The sequence below is a fragment of the Tenrec ecaudatus genome, chromosome 3 (genome assembly GCF_050624435.1).
Source record: "Tenrec ecaudatus isolate mTenEca1 chromosome 3, mTenEca1.hap1, whole genome shotgun sequence".
NCBI classification, from domain to species: Eukaryota; Metazoa; Chordata; class Mammalia; order Afrosoricida; family Tenrecidae; genus Tenrec; species Tenrec ecaudatus.
In genome coordinates, this window is record NC_134532.1 from 76,361,270 (window position 1) to 76,376,473 (window position 15,204).

The 15,204-nt window shown below is 47.6% G+C and overlaps 2 protein-coding genes across 2 annotated transcripts in view; one reads left to right on the top strand and one right to left on the bottom strand.

Moving 5' to 3' along the window:
* The window catches only part of MAML3 (mastermind like transcriptional coactivator 3), a 504,469-nt gene extending 499,148 nt beyond the window's left edge, over nucleotides 1–5,321 (top strand). The window contains exon 5 of the mRNA XM_075543767.1: nucleotides 1,902–5,321. Coding sequence (XP_075399882.1) covers nucleotides 1,902–2,905 — 1,004 coding nt within the window. The 3' untranslated portion in view covers nucleotides 2,906–5,321. The remainder of the gene's footprint in view (nucleotides 1–1,901) is intronic.
* A 4,413-nt stretch (nucleotides 5,322–9,734) lies between these two features.
* The window catches only part of MGST2 (microsomal glutathione S-transferase 2), a 67,120-nt gene continuing 61,650 nt past the window's right edge, over nucleotides 9,735–15,204 (bottom strand). Inside the window, exons 11-13 of the mRNA XM_075544812.1 lie at nucleotides 14,018–14,088; nucleotides 11,562–11,643; nucleotides 9,735–10,003 (exon numbers count right to left, since the gene is read on the bottom strand). Coding sequence (XP_075400927.1) covers nucleotides 9,847–10,003; nucleotides 11,562–11,643; nucleotides 14,018–14,088 — 310 coding nt within the window. The 3' untranslated portion in view covers nucleotides 9,735–9,846. The remainder of the gene's footprint in view (nucleotides 10,004–11,561; nucleotides 11,644–14,017; nucleotides 14,089–15,204) is intronic.

Below are 15,204 nucleotides of genomic sequence, written 5' to 3' on the forward strand. Positions count from 1 at the left end.
AACTGCCTAATGAAGGCTGAGTGCCATGGTGTTGATACGCTGGCCAGCTCTTAAGAGCCCCATTAAAACTGTGAGGGGGAGCCCTTGCCGCCTGGAAGCGGTGGGCTTTGCTGGAGAGATGTGTGAAGTGCGTTGTCAAGTGGCAAAGAGCAGCGTGATCTCCTTTTCTGGCTCTGGAAGCTGGCCGGTCCATGTGCACTGACATGGGAACCGGCGGAGAAATCTGGAGCTTGTGGGAAGTCTACAGAGGGGATCCAAAAAATGTCCCATCTGTCAAAACAGCTTTTTAGCAGAAGCAATGACCTTTAACCCCTCCAATCCTACTCGTCTTACGGGAAATTAGTCTAATGGCTTTGATTGGGAGCAATCTCTACTGGACCGTGTTCCATGCTGCACACAGACTATGCAAAGTGATCAGCCTGGGAGTTGAATTCCCCCTGACCTCCGAGGAAGATGGTCTTAGTTGAGGAGGGCTTCCTATGCAGAAGAGCTAGAGACAGGGTGTTTCTGGGAATGGTAACTAAACCGTCGTTAGAGTGTATCACAGTAGAACCCCGGACCTCGACGCTAATCCGTTCTAGAAGGAGCATTGAGATGCAATGCAGTTGAGTTCTGAATCAATTTTTCCCATAAGAATTAACTGAAATGGACTAATCAGTTCTCAACCCCCAAGTTTCATCCTAACCTTGCCTTTTTATACGAAACATTACTCAGAAATGTCAAAGTAAATAAGTTCAGAGTTAGATAATATAATTTAAATAAGAAGCACAACATTTTTTAAAGTTTTTAATAACTACAGTATGGCTCGGGATGTGTGGCTCGGGATGTGTGGACATGGATGTGGAGAGGAGAGATGGAGAGAGAGGTGGGGTTTGAAAGGGGATCCCCTTCCATCAAATCAACTGGTAGCTGCTGCTCAGGAGGGTTTGTCCCCGTTCCCTCTTTTCGCTAGGACCTGGCTGGCTTTTTCTTAAAAGAAGTAATAAAAAAAAAATCTGTGTAATGTAGTCTGCTGTTGGCATTTCTTTAACTGTTTTCTAAAAGGGTTTACTAAACTATCATCAACAATATCAATGACACAGTTAACCAGTTCCTTCTCATGATGTTTCTTTTAAAAAAACAACTTTCTTGGGACTCATGGTTTTTTTAAATCTAAAAACAGTACAAAAAAGCCGTAAAAACTAAGAAAAGTATCACAAAACGCTTGGAATACCGGTGCAAAAGCTTTAAACAAGGCGAACTAACAATGCCAACTAATGCCAGGTGAACCAAGAACTGCTTTTGTTTCCAAAAATCCCGTGCGTTGGGCCAGATTCGGTTTTGTTCAAGCTCTTATGCAAAGTTTTCTTGACATTTCACCTAGAAATCTGATTCTGTCGAGTCCTGCTGCGGTCGAGGACCGGGGTTCTACCGTGTACAGAAAAGTAAACTATAAAAATGTGTGTGCTTCATGGCGCCACCTTCGCTGTGTGTTCATATGTAAAGGTTATCGGGATCATCTCTGGGCAGCGGGCACTGCTGGCTTTCATTCTCCTCCTTGTGCTTGTCCGTATTTTCCAGTTTTTCCACAGCCATCCCAATAACAGAACAAAAGGCCCCTTGCCATCACTCCTTGTGACACAGAGGCATTCCCTTGGGACAGAATGGTGCTGCCCCAGAGGCTTCCCAGGCTGTAAATCTTCCAGAAGCATCTTTCTCCCGGGGAACAGCTGGTGGGGTCAACCCGCTGACCTGTGGGTTAGCAGTTAAGCACTTACCGACCCTCCTGCCCTCTCCACCGAGGAGGCTCGCTTTAAAACAGTACTTCTCGTGAAAGATGCGTGCTCAGAGTAGAGGTTTTGTTACGAAGGGGCCTGCCTTATGGCGAACACTGAGTGACGCGTGTGCTTTCCTCCCCGCAGGCGCCCCCCAAGACATCGCAGCCGCGAGAAACCAGGCCGCCGCCCTCCAGAGCATGCGGACTTCACGGTTGATGGCGCAGAACGCGGGCATGCTGGGCATGGCGCCCGCGCAGAACCCCGGGGCGATGGCCACGGCCACAGCCCAGTCAGAGATGGGGCTGGCCGCTTACAGCAGCCCGCCGGGCAGCCAGCCGGGAATGTACAACGTGAGCGCAGGAATGGCACCCATGTTGCAGCACCCAAACCAAACAGGCATGAGCATCACCCACAGCCAGGCCCAGGGGCCCAGGCAGCCCGCCTCGGGGCCAGCGGTCGCCATGGTGAGTGGCTTTGGCCAGAGCATGCTGGTGAACGCGGGCATGGCCCAGCAGCACCCGCAGATGAAAGGGCCTGTGGGCCAGGCCTTGGCAAGGCCCCAAGGCCCTCCCAGGCTTCAGAACCTCGTGGGAACGGCCCAGGCAGCGGCACACGGCTGGCAGCAGAGGAGCTTGCCCACGATGCCCGGGAGGACTAGTGGAGAGCTGGGACCCTTCAACAATGGCGCCAGCTACCCGCTTCCCGCTGGGCAGCCGAGACTGACCAAGCAACACTTCCCCCAGGGCCTCAGCCAGTCCGTGGTGGATTCTAACACCGGTGCCGTGAGAACCCTCAACCCGGCTGCCATGGGGCGGCAGATGATGCCCACGCTCCCAGGGCAGCAAGGCGCCGGCCAGGCGAGACCAATGGTCATGTCCAGCTTAAGCCAGGGCGTCCCCGGCATGCCGGGCTTCAGCCAGCCCCCTGCCCAGCAGCAGATGCCCAGCGGCAGCTTTGTGCCAGGCACGCCGAGTCAGGCCTATGACCGGAACCCCCCGCAGGACATGTCCTACAACTATGGCAGCGAGGGTGCGGGCGCCTCCTTCCCGGGCCTCCCGGACAGCGCCGACCTGGTGGACTCCATTATCAAAGGTGGGCCAGGCGATGAGTGGATGCAGGAGCTGGACGAATTATTTGGAAACCCCTAGTCGGGGGCTGGGGGACACCCCCCACCCACCCCCACCGTGAACCACGACTCTAGTGGGTTATCATTTTTCAAAGTGAAAAGAAAAATTTAAAAAAAAAACAGGATGTTGACCTATCCATGTTTTTTTTTTAAATCCACATAAACTGAGAAAAACTGCAAGTGTCCGTCGAGGGGAAGCCCCCGGTGATGATGAACTTCACCAGTGGGCCTCGAACCACCTGATTTTCACACCACAGTCAAGACGCCATGCAGACTTCCAGTGGAAGCAGGGGCGGTGGGGGCACTGAGGGGCGGCTGGGGAGACTGAGCCCCTGCGCTCAGCCCAGCAGCCCCTGGAATCACCTGGCCCAGCAAGAGCTGCTCAAGTCAAGAGAGACTATTGGCCCAAGTGAGGCATCAGCGAGACCCTCTGCCCCTAGCCCTGGTGGGACGCACCACAGACGATCCTGGAGCCAGGGAGCCGCCTGCCGAAGCCAGGGCCACACTCTGCTGGATGTGGGGGGCAGAAACACACTGCACGCGGATGGAAGGAGAGGCGAGGCTTCAAGACAAGACCCACCCCCAGTATTTGGAGAGTAGGCAAGCCCTGGGATAGCGTTACAGGAAGCAGATAAAGGGTTCCACAGGCATTCCAGCCTCCTGCCCAGGATGACCCTCAGGAATTGTAGAGACCTGGCTCTCAGCTGTCTCATGAGGACGGCCACCTGAGCCTGGAGGAATGTCCACCCACGGCCTGGCCAGAGAGGGTAACCCTCTGATGGTGACCAGCCGTGGCCATCATTCCAGGCAGAGGGACTGGAGTCCCACCAGGCCAAGTACAGCCACACAGACACAGTGAAGCTGTGGGCAGGGTGGAGAGGTCACAGAGGGTCTCCACGTGTGCTCCCCCACCCCCCGCCCAAGTACTCCTGCTCTCTGGCTGCCTCCCAGACGACCAAGAAGAAATGGAGTTTTGGGTTTTCAGGAGCCTGGACTGAGTCGTTTCAAACACAGGAGAGGAGACTTTAGACAATGCCGGAACCACAAAGGAGACACTGGAGTTTGCATTCTCTGAAATGTGGAGAGTGGATGGCATTTGCTCCGCCCAGAACTGAGAGAGCAGCTCTGCGGTTTGGGGGGCGGGTTCAAACCCTGCTCCTGTCAGGGCAGGCCTGACTCCTGGGGGGAGTGAGCCTCTGAAATCAGCCTTTGGTTTACCCTAATCCCTACTCACCCAAAAGATGGCTACAAAACCCCGGGATATTAGGAGCTTTAATAATAATAATAATAAAGAAAATTAAAAACAATTTTTAAAAATCCATTGCTACTATATACCTGACAGATTTGGATGATCAAAGGGAGATGGTTACGGTCCCTGCCACATGGGCAAAGTCAGCCACTTCAAAAGTTCTCTGTCACCATTCTTTGTCCTTCCCTCCCTCTCCCCTAAGTGAAGTCTCCCAGGAGGAGTCCCCACCCCCTTCTGAGCCCCCACTCTGTAGGCTTATTTCTCCCCTTGATGCTTGCCCCCCCCTGCCCCACTCATAACTATCTTCATAAATGGGAGCGGCATGGACGCTGGTTCCCTCCTGTGCATGGCTCTGCCACTTCCCCCAGCCACAGCTGAGCCTCTGGGCCTCATTGGCTTGTCCTGGGGGAGCAGCTGGGGATGCAAGGTTGACAAGAATGCCAGGGCAGAGGCAGGCCGAGCTCACCCTTGACTTGTTCACAGAGAGCAGGGGACACACGTGGGCTCAACAGGATGTAAGGTCAGAGGTGGCCAGAACCTAGGCAAGGTGAAGGTGAACTCCGTGGGTCACCATGAGGGCTACAGCCAGGGAAACACTGAGTTGGAAAAAGATGGGGGGAAAAAAAACCAAATAAATAAACTAAAAATTAAAAGTAAGTGAACAAGAAGACGCAGAATACATAATTGCCTTTTTCTGAGAGGCACAGGAAGTAAATGTATAAGCAATGATGAGAAATTGGGGGACTGGGGGAGGAAGTGGGGGCACCTGGATCTTTGAAAAGAGCTCCTCCAAATGCTCACTTCCGGGACCAACTCATAGAGAGGTAGATTTTAATAAAGTCATTTCGTTTTTGTTTTTACGAAGGTGCTGATGTATATGTAATGTCAAAAAAAAGGTTATTTGTAAATAAGTTTTTACAATACTGCAGATATCATTGGGTCTACTATCTGTAAAAAATATATACATATAAATATATATATATATACTGTTTGTTTAAAATAGAGTATTTTTATTTCATTCCTTAACTCATCCTCACAGCAGTGGTATTGTGCTTCAGAGGACATTTTGCTAATTTGTACTGTATGACCGGATGGCGACTTGCTCCATTTTATTCAGATTTTTCTAGTGTTCCGTTCTCACTTTGTACATTGAGCATTGCTTCTTTCCTTTGGAGAAATGTACAGAACTCGAACATGTGGGAATGAAGTGAGGTGGACATACCACTTTTAAAGAAAAGAACAAAAAAGCAAATAAAAGATCATTAATCTGAATAAGCTCAAAGTATAAGACCATCCCTGGGGCTGCACCTTCCTCAAGCAGGCACACACGTTAGTCCTGGGGGTGAGCTCAGGACCTGCAGTTCTTGTCTCAAGATTCCAGCGCCGCGAGAAACCTGCAGCCTTTTGCACACCACCACACAAGCCAGACACTCCAAACTTGCTGCAGCGTGCCGAGAGTGTGGCGGAGGGAAGGGAGAAAGAGCAAGCTTGAAAAACCTTGACAAAAACAACCCGCTACTGTTGAGTAGAAATCAGCTCGCGATGACACTGTGGGTTAGGGAGTAGAGCTGAGGGCAACCATAGGGTTTTCTTGGTTGTACTCTTTCATGGAAGCCGACTGCCAGGCCTCTCTTCCTTGGAACCAGTGGCTGGGTTCAAAGTGCCAACCTTTCGCATTAGTGGCCCAACACAAACGTTGGCATCCCCGGGCTGGGGGCTGGGGTGGGGGCTTTCAAGGCTGAAAGGAGCATCCTGAAGTCAGTCCATTTGTAGATTCAGTACAATGACAATTTCTAACTGGTTCATACACAGAATTTAGGAAATTGAGAGTTAAAGGTTTGTGTAAAAGAAAGTACGTGGGGAGGGGAATATCAAGGACTATTGGGGGGGGTGGTCCTAGGAGGGCCTGGCCCCCTGTAGTGGACACTGTAAGTAAGCCCTTCTCCCCATGCTGTGCACGTGTCATCTGACAGCCCATCCGGGCGCTGCCTTTGGAGGGCTGCCCTTGGACTGCTGTCATGTTTCTGTACCGCCCAAAAAAGGTGAGCAAACTTAGAAATTCACATATCTCCAGATTGCCCTTCCCAATGCCCACTGGCGAGGACTCTGAGAGCCCAGGTCACTTACCTGGACACACCCCAGGATGTTAACTTTACTCCAGAGCTTCCTGCAGGATCGGGCCAAGGCTGAACTTGGCTGGAAAGGGCACCCTTGCTGAGTGGTTGGCCCTTCTCTGTCCTGCTTCCCCCGCTCCTTTTGCCCATCCTTCGGGCCCTGACCTTGATCCATTGCAGACATAGGAATCCACTTGTCCAGGTCTGCATTTAGGAGATGTAGCCGAAGACTCCCCAGCAAACTTTAGAAAGTAGGATAAAGCAACCAGTGTTAAAACTGCCTGGGCCTTACAGAAAAGACAGCCACTAGAATCATCAGCAAAAGAGGACCCTAACGAAGGTAAGTTGTAATATATACAAGCCAAGGAGACAAAAATGAATTGGATTGTGGAAGCTGAGGTCAGCCCAGTCCATGGTGGGCCGTGGTTGCAGACTGTCTGGTCAATGATCCCACAGAGCGAGCAAGGTTACACCAGACTTTAGCTATATAGCCTCTGCCAGGTATCGTGAGCCAGGGCAGAGGCTGCTAAGTAGAAGCATGGCACTCGGAGAGGTATGGCCTATACCCAGCCCTGATTCGGGCATGTTATTCTAAATGGGTTTCCTAGATGGAGGCAACAACGTTGCCATTTAAAATCGGTTTCTTCCGTGTGCTCTTGCGGTTCTCAAAAGCCGCCAGGGTGGTCAGTGTGTGGAGAAGGAGACAGAGGGAGGAAATGCACCTCTCTAGGCAGTCACTACTGGCCTTTCACAGGGTGTCTGCCCATGCGCAAAAGAGGCAGTTCATGGCTGATAGGTGAAGAAAGGAGGTCGCAGTCAAGGCCATTTGGATTCAGAGCCCCCCGCTGTGTGTTCCAGTAGGATGATGCCACACAGTGTCCAATGGCTGCTTTTTAGACATAGATCCCAGGCCTTTCTTCTGAGGCACCTGGGGTGGCCTTGGGTGCCCAACCTTTTGGTTAGCCCCTGAGCATCATTGATACCATCCAGGGACCCCTGCAGATGGATTAATATGCATTCAAAAGCATTCTGTGGGCTGTTTCTGCCTTTGATGGCTATTTCCAAGGAAGAGAAAGACTGTCTGGAGAAGGATACTTGGTCTTTTCCCTCAAGAACTCCCCCACCAAGCCAAACTCACTACCATGGAGCCAGTTCCCACTCAGTGACCCGATCGGAGAAAACAGACCTGCCCTTAGGGTTTGGGAGTTACAAATCCTCAAGGAAGCAGACTGCCACATGTGTCCCCTGAAGAGCAGCTGGGGGATTTGAACTAACAACTGGGCAGTCACTATAACACCAGGGCTCCTCCTAACCCCCCAGTCCCTGCTAGAGGAAAACCAACCCAAACTCAATGCCAGCAAGTAGTTTCGAATCGTAGTGCCCCTATAGGATAGGACAGAGCCGACCTGCAGGTTTCCAAGGCTCTGTCTCTTTGTAGGAGTAGAAAGCCTCTCTTTTCTCCCTCGGAGTGGCTGGTTTCACACTGTTGACCTTGCGCTTAGCAGCCCGATGCGTAACCACTACAAGACGAGGGAAAGTGGACGCGGGACAAAATGTCTATGAAGGAAGCAGGCTCTGATTCATCAAGGGCCAATGTACATGTTGTTGCTGTCGACTTCATCGTGACTCAGAGGACCCCTGTGGCAGAGAAGGCGTGCCTCACAGGACAGTCTAGACCTTGAGCCTCACCGGAGCAGATTGCCAACCTTTCCCATGGTGCCACTGGAAAGATGTGACCCAAGCTTCACCGTTGTGCCAACACGGCCTTTCCTGTGTGGATAAACAGTCCTATGTCTTCCCCGGGACCCCTCTCTTTTTCACTCTTAAGTTTTCTCTTAGTTGGTCATTGGGGAAATCTGAACTCATATCTCCAGACCCAGGTTCATAGGTTCTCAGTAGTTCTCAGTAACATTTTGCACTGCTATGTGAAATACAAAACGTCACTGTGGAAACTCTGCTACTAAAATACCTTTCCTTTTCAGTTTCCCTACACACACACACACACACACACACACACACACGAGAGAGAGAGAGAGAGAGAGAGAGAGAGAGAGAGAGAGAGAGAGAGAGAGAGAACCCAGTGTAGATGCCCACGTTAGATTCAAGGTTGTCTCGTTTTCTTTGGAAAAATACACAGAGGGATGTTTCTCTGATGTTAAAATGTGTGAACCCAAAACCCCCTCCAAACAGACTGATCTGACTCATAGCAGGAAGCCCTGGTGGGGTTTCTGAGACTAAACCTCTACAGCAGCAGGCAACCTCAACTTTCTCCCATATCGGCTGGTAAGTTGGGGCTCTGGCCCGCGCAATTAGCAGCCCAGTGCCAACCCTGCAGTGCCACCAGGAGCCTCAAACTGTGGTGCGGACACTCACCATTCCTTTTCTCTAAGGTCCTTGAAGCCTAGCTGCTGGGCTCATTCTCATTGCACAAGTGGACACAGGAAAGGAGACTTCCCTCTGTTGTGCCAGAGAAAGATCGTGTGTCCTGGGCACAGAATGGACAGGGAGGCCCAGGGCCTCACCGTGCTTCCTTTCCCAAAGTTTTAGACCACTTAGTGAGCCCTGGTCTCTGGGTGGCTCCGTGAAAATTCTATCTATTTCCTCTTCTTCCTGCTGCACCTCCTCCTGTACCTGCCCCTGCTCCTGCTCCTGCTCCTCTTCGTCCTCCTCCTGTTGCTCCTGCTCTTCATGCTCCTCCTCCTCCTGTTCCTATTCCTGCTCCCTCCACCTCTTCCTCCTCATGCTCCTGCTCCTCCACCTCCTTCTCCTCCTGATGTTCCTGTTCCTCCTGCTGCTCCTCCCCCTTCTCTTCCTACTCCTCCTCCTCTTCCTGCTCCTCCTCCTCTTCCTGCTCCTCCTCTTTCTCTTCCTGAACCTGCTCCTGTTCTTCCTGCTGCTCCTGCTCCTGATCCCCCCCTCTCTCTCCCTCTGCCATCTTCATTTTCATAAAGTACGTTTTCACCGCACCTTTTCTGTGTTCTTTAGCTAATGACTCTCTTCTCTGGCTACACAGCCTGGCTACTTTCGATCCTTCAGTGCCAGCCATCTCTCAATTGCTTTCCTACAAGTAATGAAGAGGGCTTGGCAGCTCATCCTCATTTGTCTAGAACTTTCCTTCAAGGGAGCCAAACCAAAGCCCAAGCTCACTGCCTTTGAGTCCAGCCCGGCTCCTAAGGACCCTACAGGACAGGGTAGAACTGCCCCTGTGGGTTTCCAAGATTGTAACTCTTTATGGGAGTAGAACGCCTCAACTTTCTCCCTCAGAGTGGCTGGTGGTTTCACTGCTGATCTTAAGGTTTGCAGCCCAACATGTAACCACTGCACCAGGCATCCTCCTCCAAGGGAGCGCTTGGTGCGGCCCACGGAACTGTGCTCCAGGGTCACATTAGTCAGATACAAGCAGTCACAATCATAGGAAGCTCCTGGAAATCTAGAGTCAGGGTGGAGATGTGTCTCCCCCAAAGAAGACTCGGCTCTTCAACAATTAAGAAGGATGTGTATTGTCTTTACCACGTCATTTCAAGGGGCGGGGGAATGAGATTTTTATTTATTAGTTAAGTAATTCGTTGATTCTGTGTTGTCTTGAGGGGAAAACACCTGCTACACCGTGTTACAGGAAGGGGAGGGGAAGAGCTCCCTCAGTTTCTCGCCAATGTGGACGTGCAGACGTGCATCCAGAGAGTGGTTTGCGATGGCCCCGGTGCCCAGGAGAGTCAGCAAAGCCAACATCCCCAGCCTAAACCGGAAGCGGGTCACCCTGCAGACGTGAGAGAAAGAGAGAGAGAAGTGACAAGTGAGGGGAAGGGTAAAGACATCTAGTCGTAGCTAGAGAGCCGTGGACATGCATGGTTTTTGCCATTTGGCCAGTTTGATTCACCACGTAAATTAAAGGAACTGTCTAGTCAGGGAGGTTAATTGGCTTCTTTGAACATTCACACAACGATCAAGACCAGGCAGGATTATTTCCTTGGCAATTGCAAAATTTTTGCAAGAATTTCTAGTTAGTACCCAGGGAGGGCACATTCAGTGACATGTTTCCCATCTCACTGCTGACTGCGTATGGCCTCAGGCAGTGCGGATCATTTTCTGCATCTAAGACCATTCAAAAAAACTCTCAGCCATTGAGTCCGTGAAGACTTACCAAAAAAATAACAAAAATTTTTTCAAAGCTACGTATTTCATTGTTTTTTGTTGTTTTTACAAAACAACCAAATCACCTTCAAAGTACTCTCCATTATACTTAATACATTTGTCAAATCTGCAAGTCCATTCTTGGAAACATTTTTCAAACTCATCTGTTTGGATGGCTGACAGTATCTCCTTGACCCCTTCTATGTGTTCAGATCACTGCCCTTTCATGTCCCTCTTCATTCGAGGAAACGAAAAGAAGTCGCACTGAGCACGGTCAGTGAGTCAGGCGGGGGGTGGGGGAGTGCAGGCAAGAGAGGCATGCTGTTTTTTGCCAAAAACTGGTGCACTGATATGGGTATGTGAGCAGGTGTGTTGTCATGGTGGCAACCCCCAACCCCCCATCCACTACAAGTTAGGCCCTTTTGGTCACACACTGTTACAAAATTTTCAGAACCTCGAAACAGAAAGTTTGATTAACAGGCTGACCTGGTGAAATGACCTCTAGAAGACAACAGCCTCATCCATTTGAAGAAATAACGGAGGTCCAGAACAAGGTTTGCCATCAATTGACATTTTACCTTTTTTGAAATGAGAAAATCACTCATACGCTTGAGTTTTTCCCATAGTGCTGTCCTTGTAAGCTGTGTTCAACAGACACAGTTTCTGCAGCAAAAATTTCACAGCCACACCCTGCTCTCTTAAATCAGCCACCACAAAAAATGAGGTTGGAGTGAAACTACTTTTATGAAAAAATTCTCTATGACCAGAGAGTACTTTCCCAGGTGATGCCACCAGGTGCACTAACTCAGAGTGAGTTGCTGGATGCTCGCCTAGCAGGAAAATGCCTAATATGAAAATTCCTCTCTGTCCAGCACAATTCCATTTGGCGGGGGGCACCCCATTATATAATGACCCTCTAGGACAAGGTAGAACTTCCCCCTGTGAGTTTCCAAGACTGAAACCTCTTACAGGAGTAAAAATCCCTTTCTCCTGGTGGTTTCAATCAGCTGACCTTGATCACAGCCCAACACATAACCATTATGCAATCAGGACTCTTATCTAGGACCACAGGTGAAGCATATGCATGTCTCTCACTTACATAAAGCCTTTTACAAATGGAAAATGAGGTCACATTCCATTCTGCTACTCTTTGCCTAGAGGCACAACTATTGGGTTCTTCTTACCTTTTTTTAACAGCTTCTGAATATCCAGAAAAGTACTGATGCCGGCCATACATGTATGCCACGCCTAGAAACATGGCGAAAACTGCAAAAGACAAAACAAAACAGAAAAAGATCCAGAATGGGATAGCCATCTCTCAAAGGATGGCATGTAAACTGAGAAAATATGCATAAACCATGACCAAAGCTTAAACACCACCAAGCCAAAAGATAGAGAAAATTTGTGCTTACCACTAAATAGTGAAAGAAAAACAATTGCCACTTCTTTCTCTGTGTCACTTTACCAAGCATAATCATCTCCTCGAAGGACTGGTCCCTCTTGATAACATGTCCAAAACACATGAAATGAGGTCTCCATCATTTCCTCTAAAGAGTTTGTGGTTGTGCTTCTTCCAGCATAGATTTGGTTATTCTTTCTGTAGCCCATGAAATATGCCAAACCCAGATATCTAATATTCCCCACCAACATCATAATTCAAAGGCATTCACTCATCTTCCATGGTCCTTTTTCATTGTCCAGTGTTTCACGCAGATGAAGCAATTTAAGTTACCATGGGTAGAGTCAAGCACACCTCAGGCCTCAAGGTGACATGCTTGCTTCTCAACATTTGGAAGAGGTCTTTTATGGCATGTTGTCTCAATGTAATGTGCTGTTTGCTTTCCTAACGGTTGCTTCCATGGACCTTGATTTTGAATCCAAGTAATATGAAATCATAGGTACTTCAATATTTTACTTAGGATATTACTTATTGGTCCATTTGTGAGAATGTTTGTCTTCTGAGTGTTGAGGTGTAATTCATACGGAAGGCTATAGCCCTTGATCTTCACTTTCAGCAAAACTGTGTCATCTGCATTTGACATGAGGAGCACTGTGGCAGCACTCCGAAAGTTGTCAGCAGTTGAGGGAGAGAAAGATGGGTTTTCTACTCCTTGCTAGTTACAGTCTTGGAAACCCACAGTGCCAATTGTGCCCTATCCTATGGGGTCATGATGAGTCAATGGCAGTGAGCTTAGCCAATTGTTAAAGAACAGGATTTCTCTAATCATGTTACCACATTCTTTTTTGGTCGTCTAGCACTTCAGATTATTTGCAGAGAATGCAGATTAAATTAATTTTGTGAATGCATACAATCTTGACATCCACCTTTATTGATTTTCGACCAGGTATTTTCTCCTTTTTCTGTGCAAATGACTTCCTCTTGGCCCACCGGTCTCATGAGCAAAAGTAAGAGCTATATAATGTCCATTCTTGCCAGTGTTAGCCATAATTTGCTATGCTCTACGGAGTCCAATCCCTATGCACAGTCAAAGAAAACATAGGTAAGCATGTTTCTGGCATTCTCTGCTCTTAGCCAAAACCCCTCTGGAATCAGCAGTGCTCCACATTCTTTGTCTGAACCCAGCTTTAACTTTCTGGAAGTTTCTTGTCTATGCAAGGAACTGCTTTGGGGTTATCGTGAGCATTTGATAATTTCCACATTCCATTGGATCCACTTTTCTTTGGAAGGAGCAGGAATATGGATCTCTTCCAGTTGGTTGTTCAGGTAGCTTCCTTTCAGATTTCTTGGCATAGACCAATGAGCGATTCCAGTGTTGCATCTATTTGTTGAAACATCTCAGTTGGTATCCCATCATTTCCTGGAGCCTTGTTTTTGACCATGTCTTCAGTGTAGTCTGGACTTCTTCCTCCAATACCATTGGTTCTTAAGCACGCCCTACCACCTGATATGGCTGAATGTCAACCAATTCTTTTTGGGCAGTGATTCTGTATATTCCTTTCATTGGCTCTTGATGCTTAATGCATCATTCAATATTTTGCCATTCCTTCAATATTACCACTCCAGACTCACATCTTCTTCAGTTCATTCAGCTTGAGAAAGGGAAAGTATATCCTCCTCTTTAAGTCTTTGATGTCTTTCTTTCCCTTTGCTCCAGATGCATATAGACCAGTAGATGTAAGGTAGAGAGCCACTCACATTAGCTATGATTATTACATTGGATTGCTAATTCTTTGGTTTTTCTCCTGCTGTCAAATTAGTATTAGACTCTTGGATTTGAAGACAACATTCATGACATTGTCAAATTTGAGTATCAAGTACATGGTTTGTTACAAGCACACACACACATGACTTTTCAATCTGACTATGAAATATATAATTTGTTCTAAATATATATACATATACGTATATATGATGAAAAAGAAACAGAACCACTGGCATCAAGTCCATTCTTACTCAAAGCAGCAATATATAATAAATATTAACTATATTCATTAAATATATTTAAATACACATATATTGAATTTAAACTAAAATTAGCATATCTGCACACAGTTATCTCTAATGGACATAGACATTATTTTATTTAAAATAATTTCTAGATTCAGTATGGGTATGGTTGCACATAGTTCCAAATACCAGAGTCATCTTTAGGAAAGATTTGACTATATTTTTAATTACCTTGGTTGAAATACGACACTGCTAACCAGAATGTAACCATGATGAGGGGATCAAACTCTACACAGTTTTGTCTGCAGGAAGAAAGAAGCCACGGGTTACTTTAGGAGGAAACAATAGACTAGAAAATTAATTTTTCCTCTAGAGGTGAATTTGCACTCTGTTTTTCCAAAAGCTACATAAGATTGGATACAAAGGGCATGAAAAATCCTTCCATTTATGGGTCTTTCAAGGTGGAACTCACACATGGTTCAAATCTCAGGACCAAGAATTACTCATCAATATATACATTACAGGAGTCCAAATTAATCATAGCCCTTTCCATTAAAAACAAAACCCACAGGCTCAGGTGACCCTGATTCTGAAGCCTAAGTTGCATTTTAAATCTTATCTAAAGAATTAACAAACAACTCAATTCATGTTAAGTAGATTCCTTCCCACAAATTCCCTCATATCCATTGCCTTACATTTGAGTTACTCCGCACATTTAATAAGTGATCCTTAAACAAGTCTTCGAAGACCTCCTGAAGTAAATGACTAAGTATATTGCATTCCCATTTTATTCAGAAAGACATAGAGACCTAGGAGCTCAAACTGTGAATCAGAAAGAACCAAATGTAGAGAATCTCAGATTCCAAAGCATGGTCCTAATGTCAACTCAAATTTCCTCTACTCAGAGAAGACTTGGGTAGAAAGGTTGACACTATTTTAATCACAATGGAATCATTCTTTGGGAGCTGGTCATCTGCACGAGAAAAGGCGGTGGAGATGAATTGTGTCCATCGTCTTTCTTGGGCTACATCTCCAAGTGGTCTTGGTTAGGTTAGCTGAGTTCTCTGGAGACAATATTGCCCTCAGAAAGCACATTAATGTAATTTGTAATGAGGTCTTGAGTAGACTTGGTGGAAAAGCCATAATCTTCAGGATTATAAAGGAGTCTGTATCCTGCCTGAAAGACTTAAGGGTCATGGAGTTAAAGTTACAAGAGAGTTGCCCCAGAAAATAGTTGACGCTGTTCCTTGAAGACCTGGGTCGTCTAGTCCAGGCCCCCGTGGGTGATCTTTTTTATTTCCCTTAATAACAAAAAGACATATAGCATAACTGCAGAGCATCATTCTCTCCTCCTTTCCCACAATTCCACAGGGCATTATGGCTGGGTTAGCTCAATCATATCAGCTGATGCCTCATCT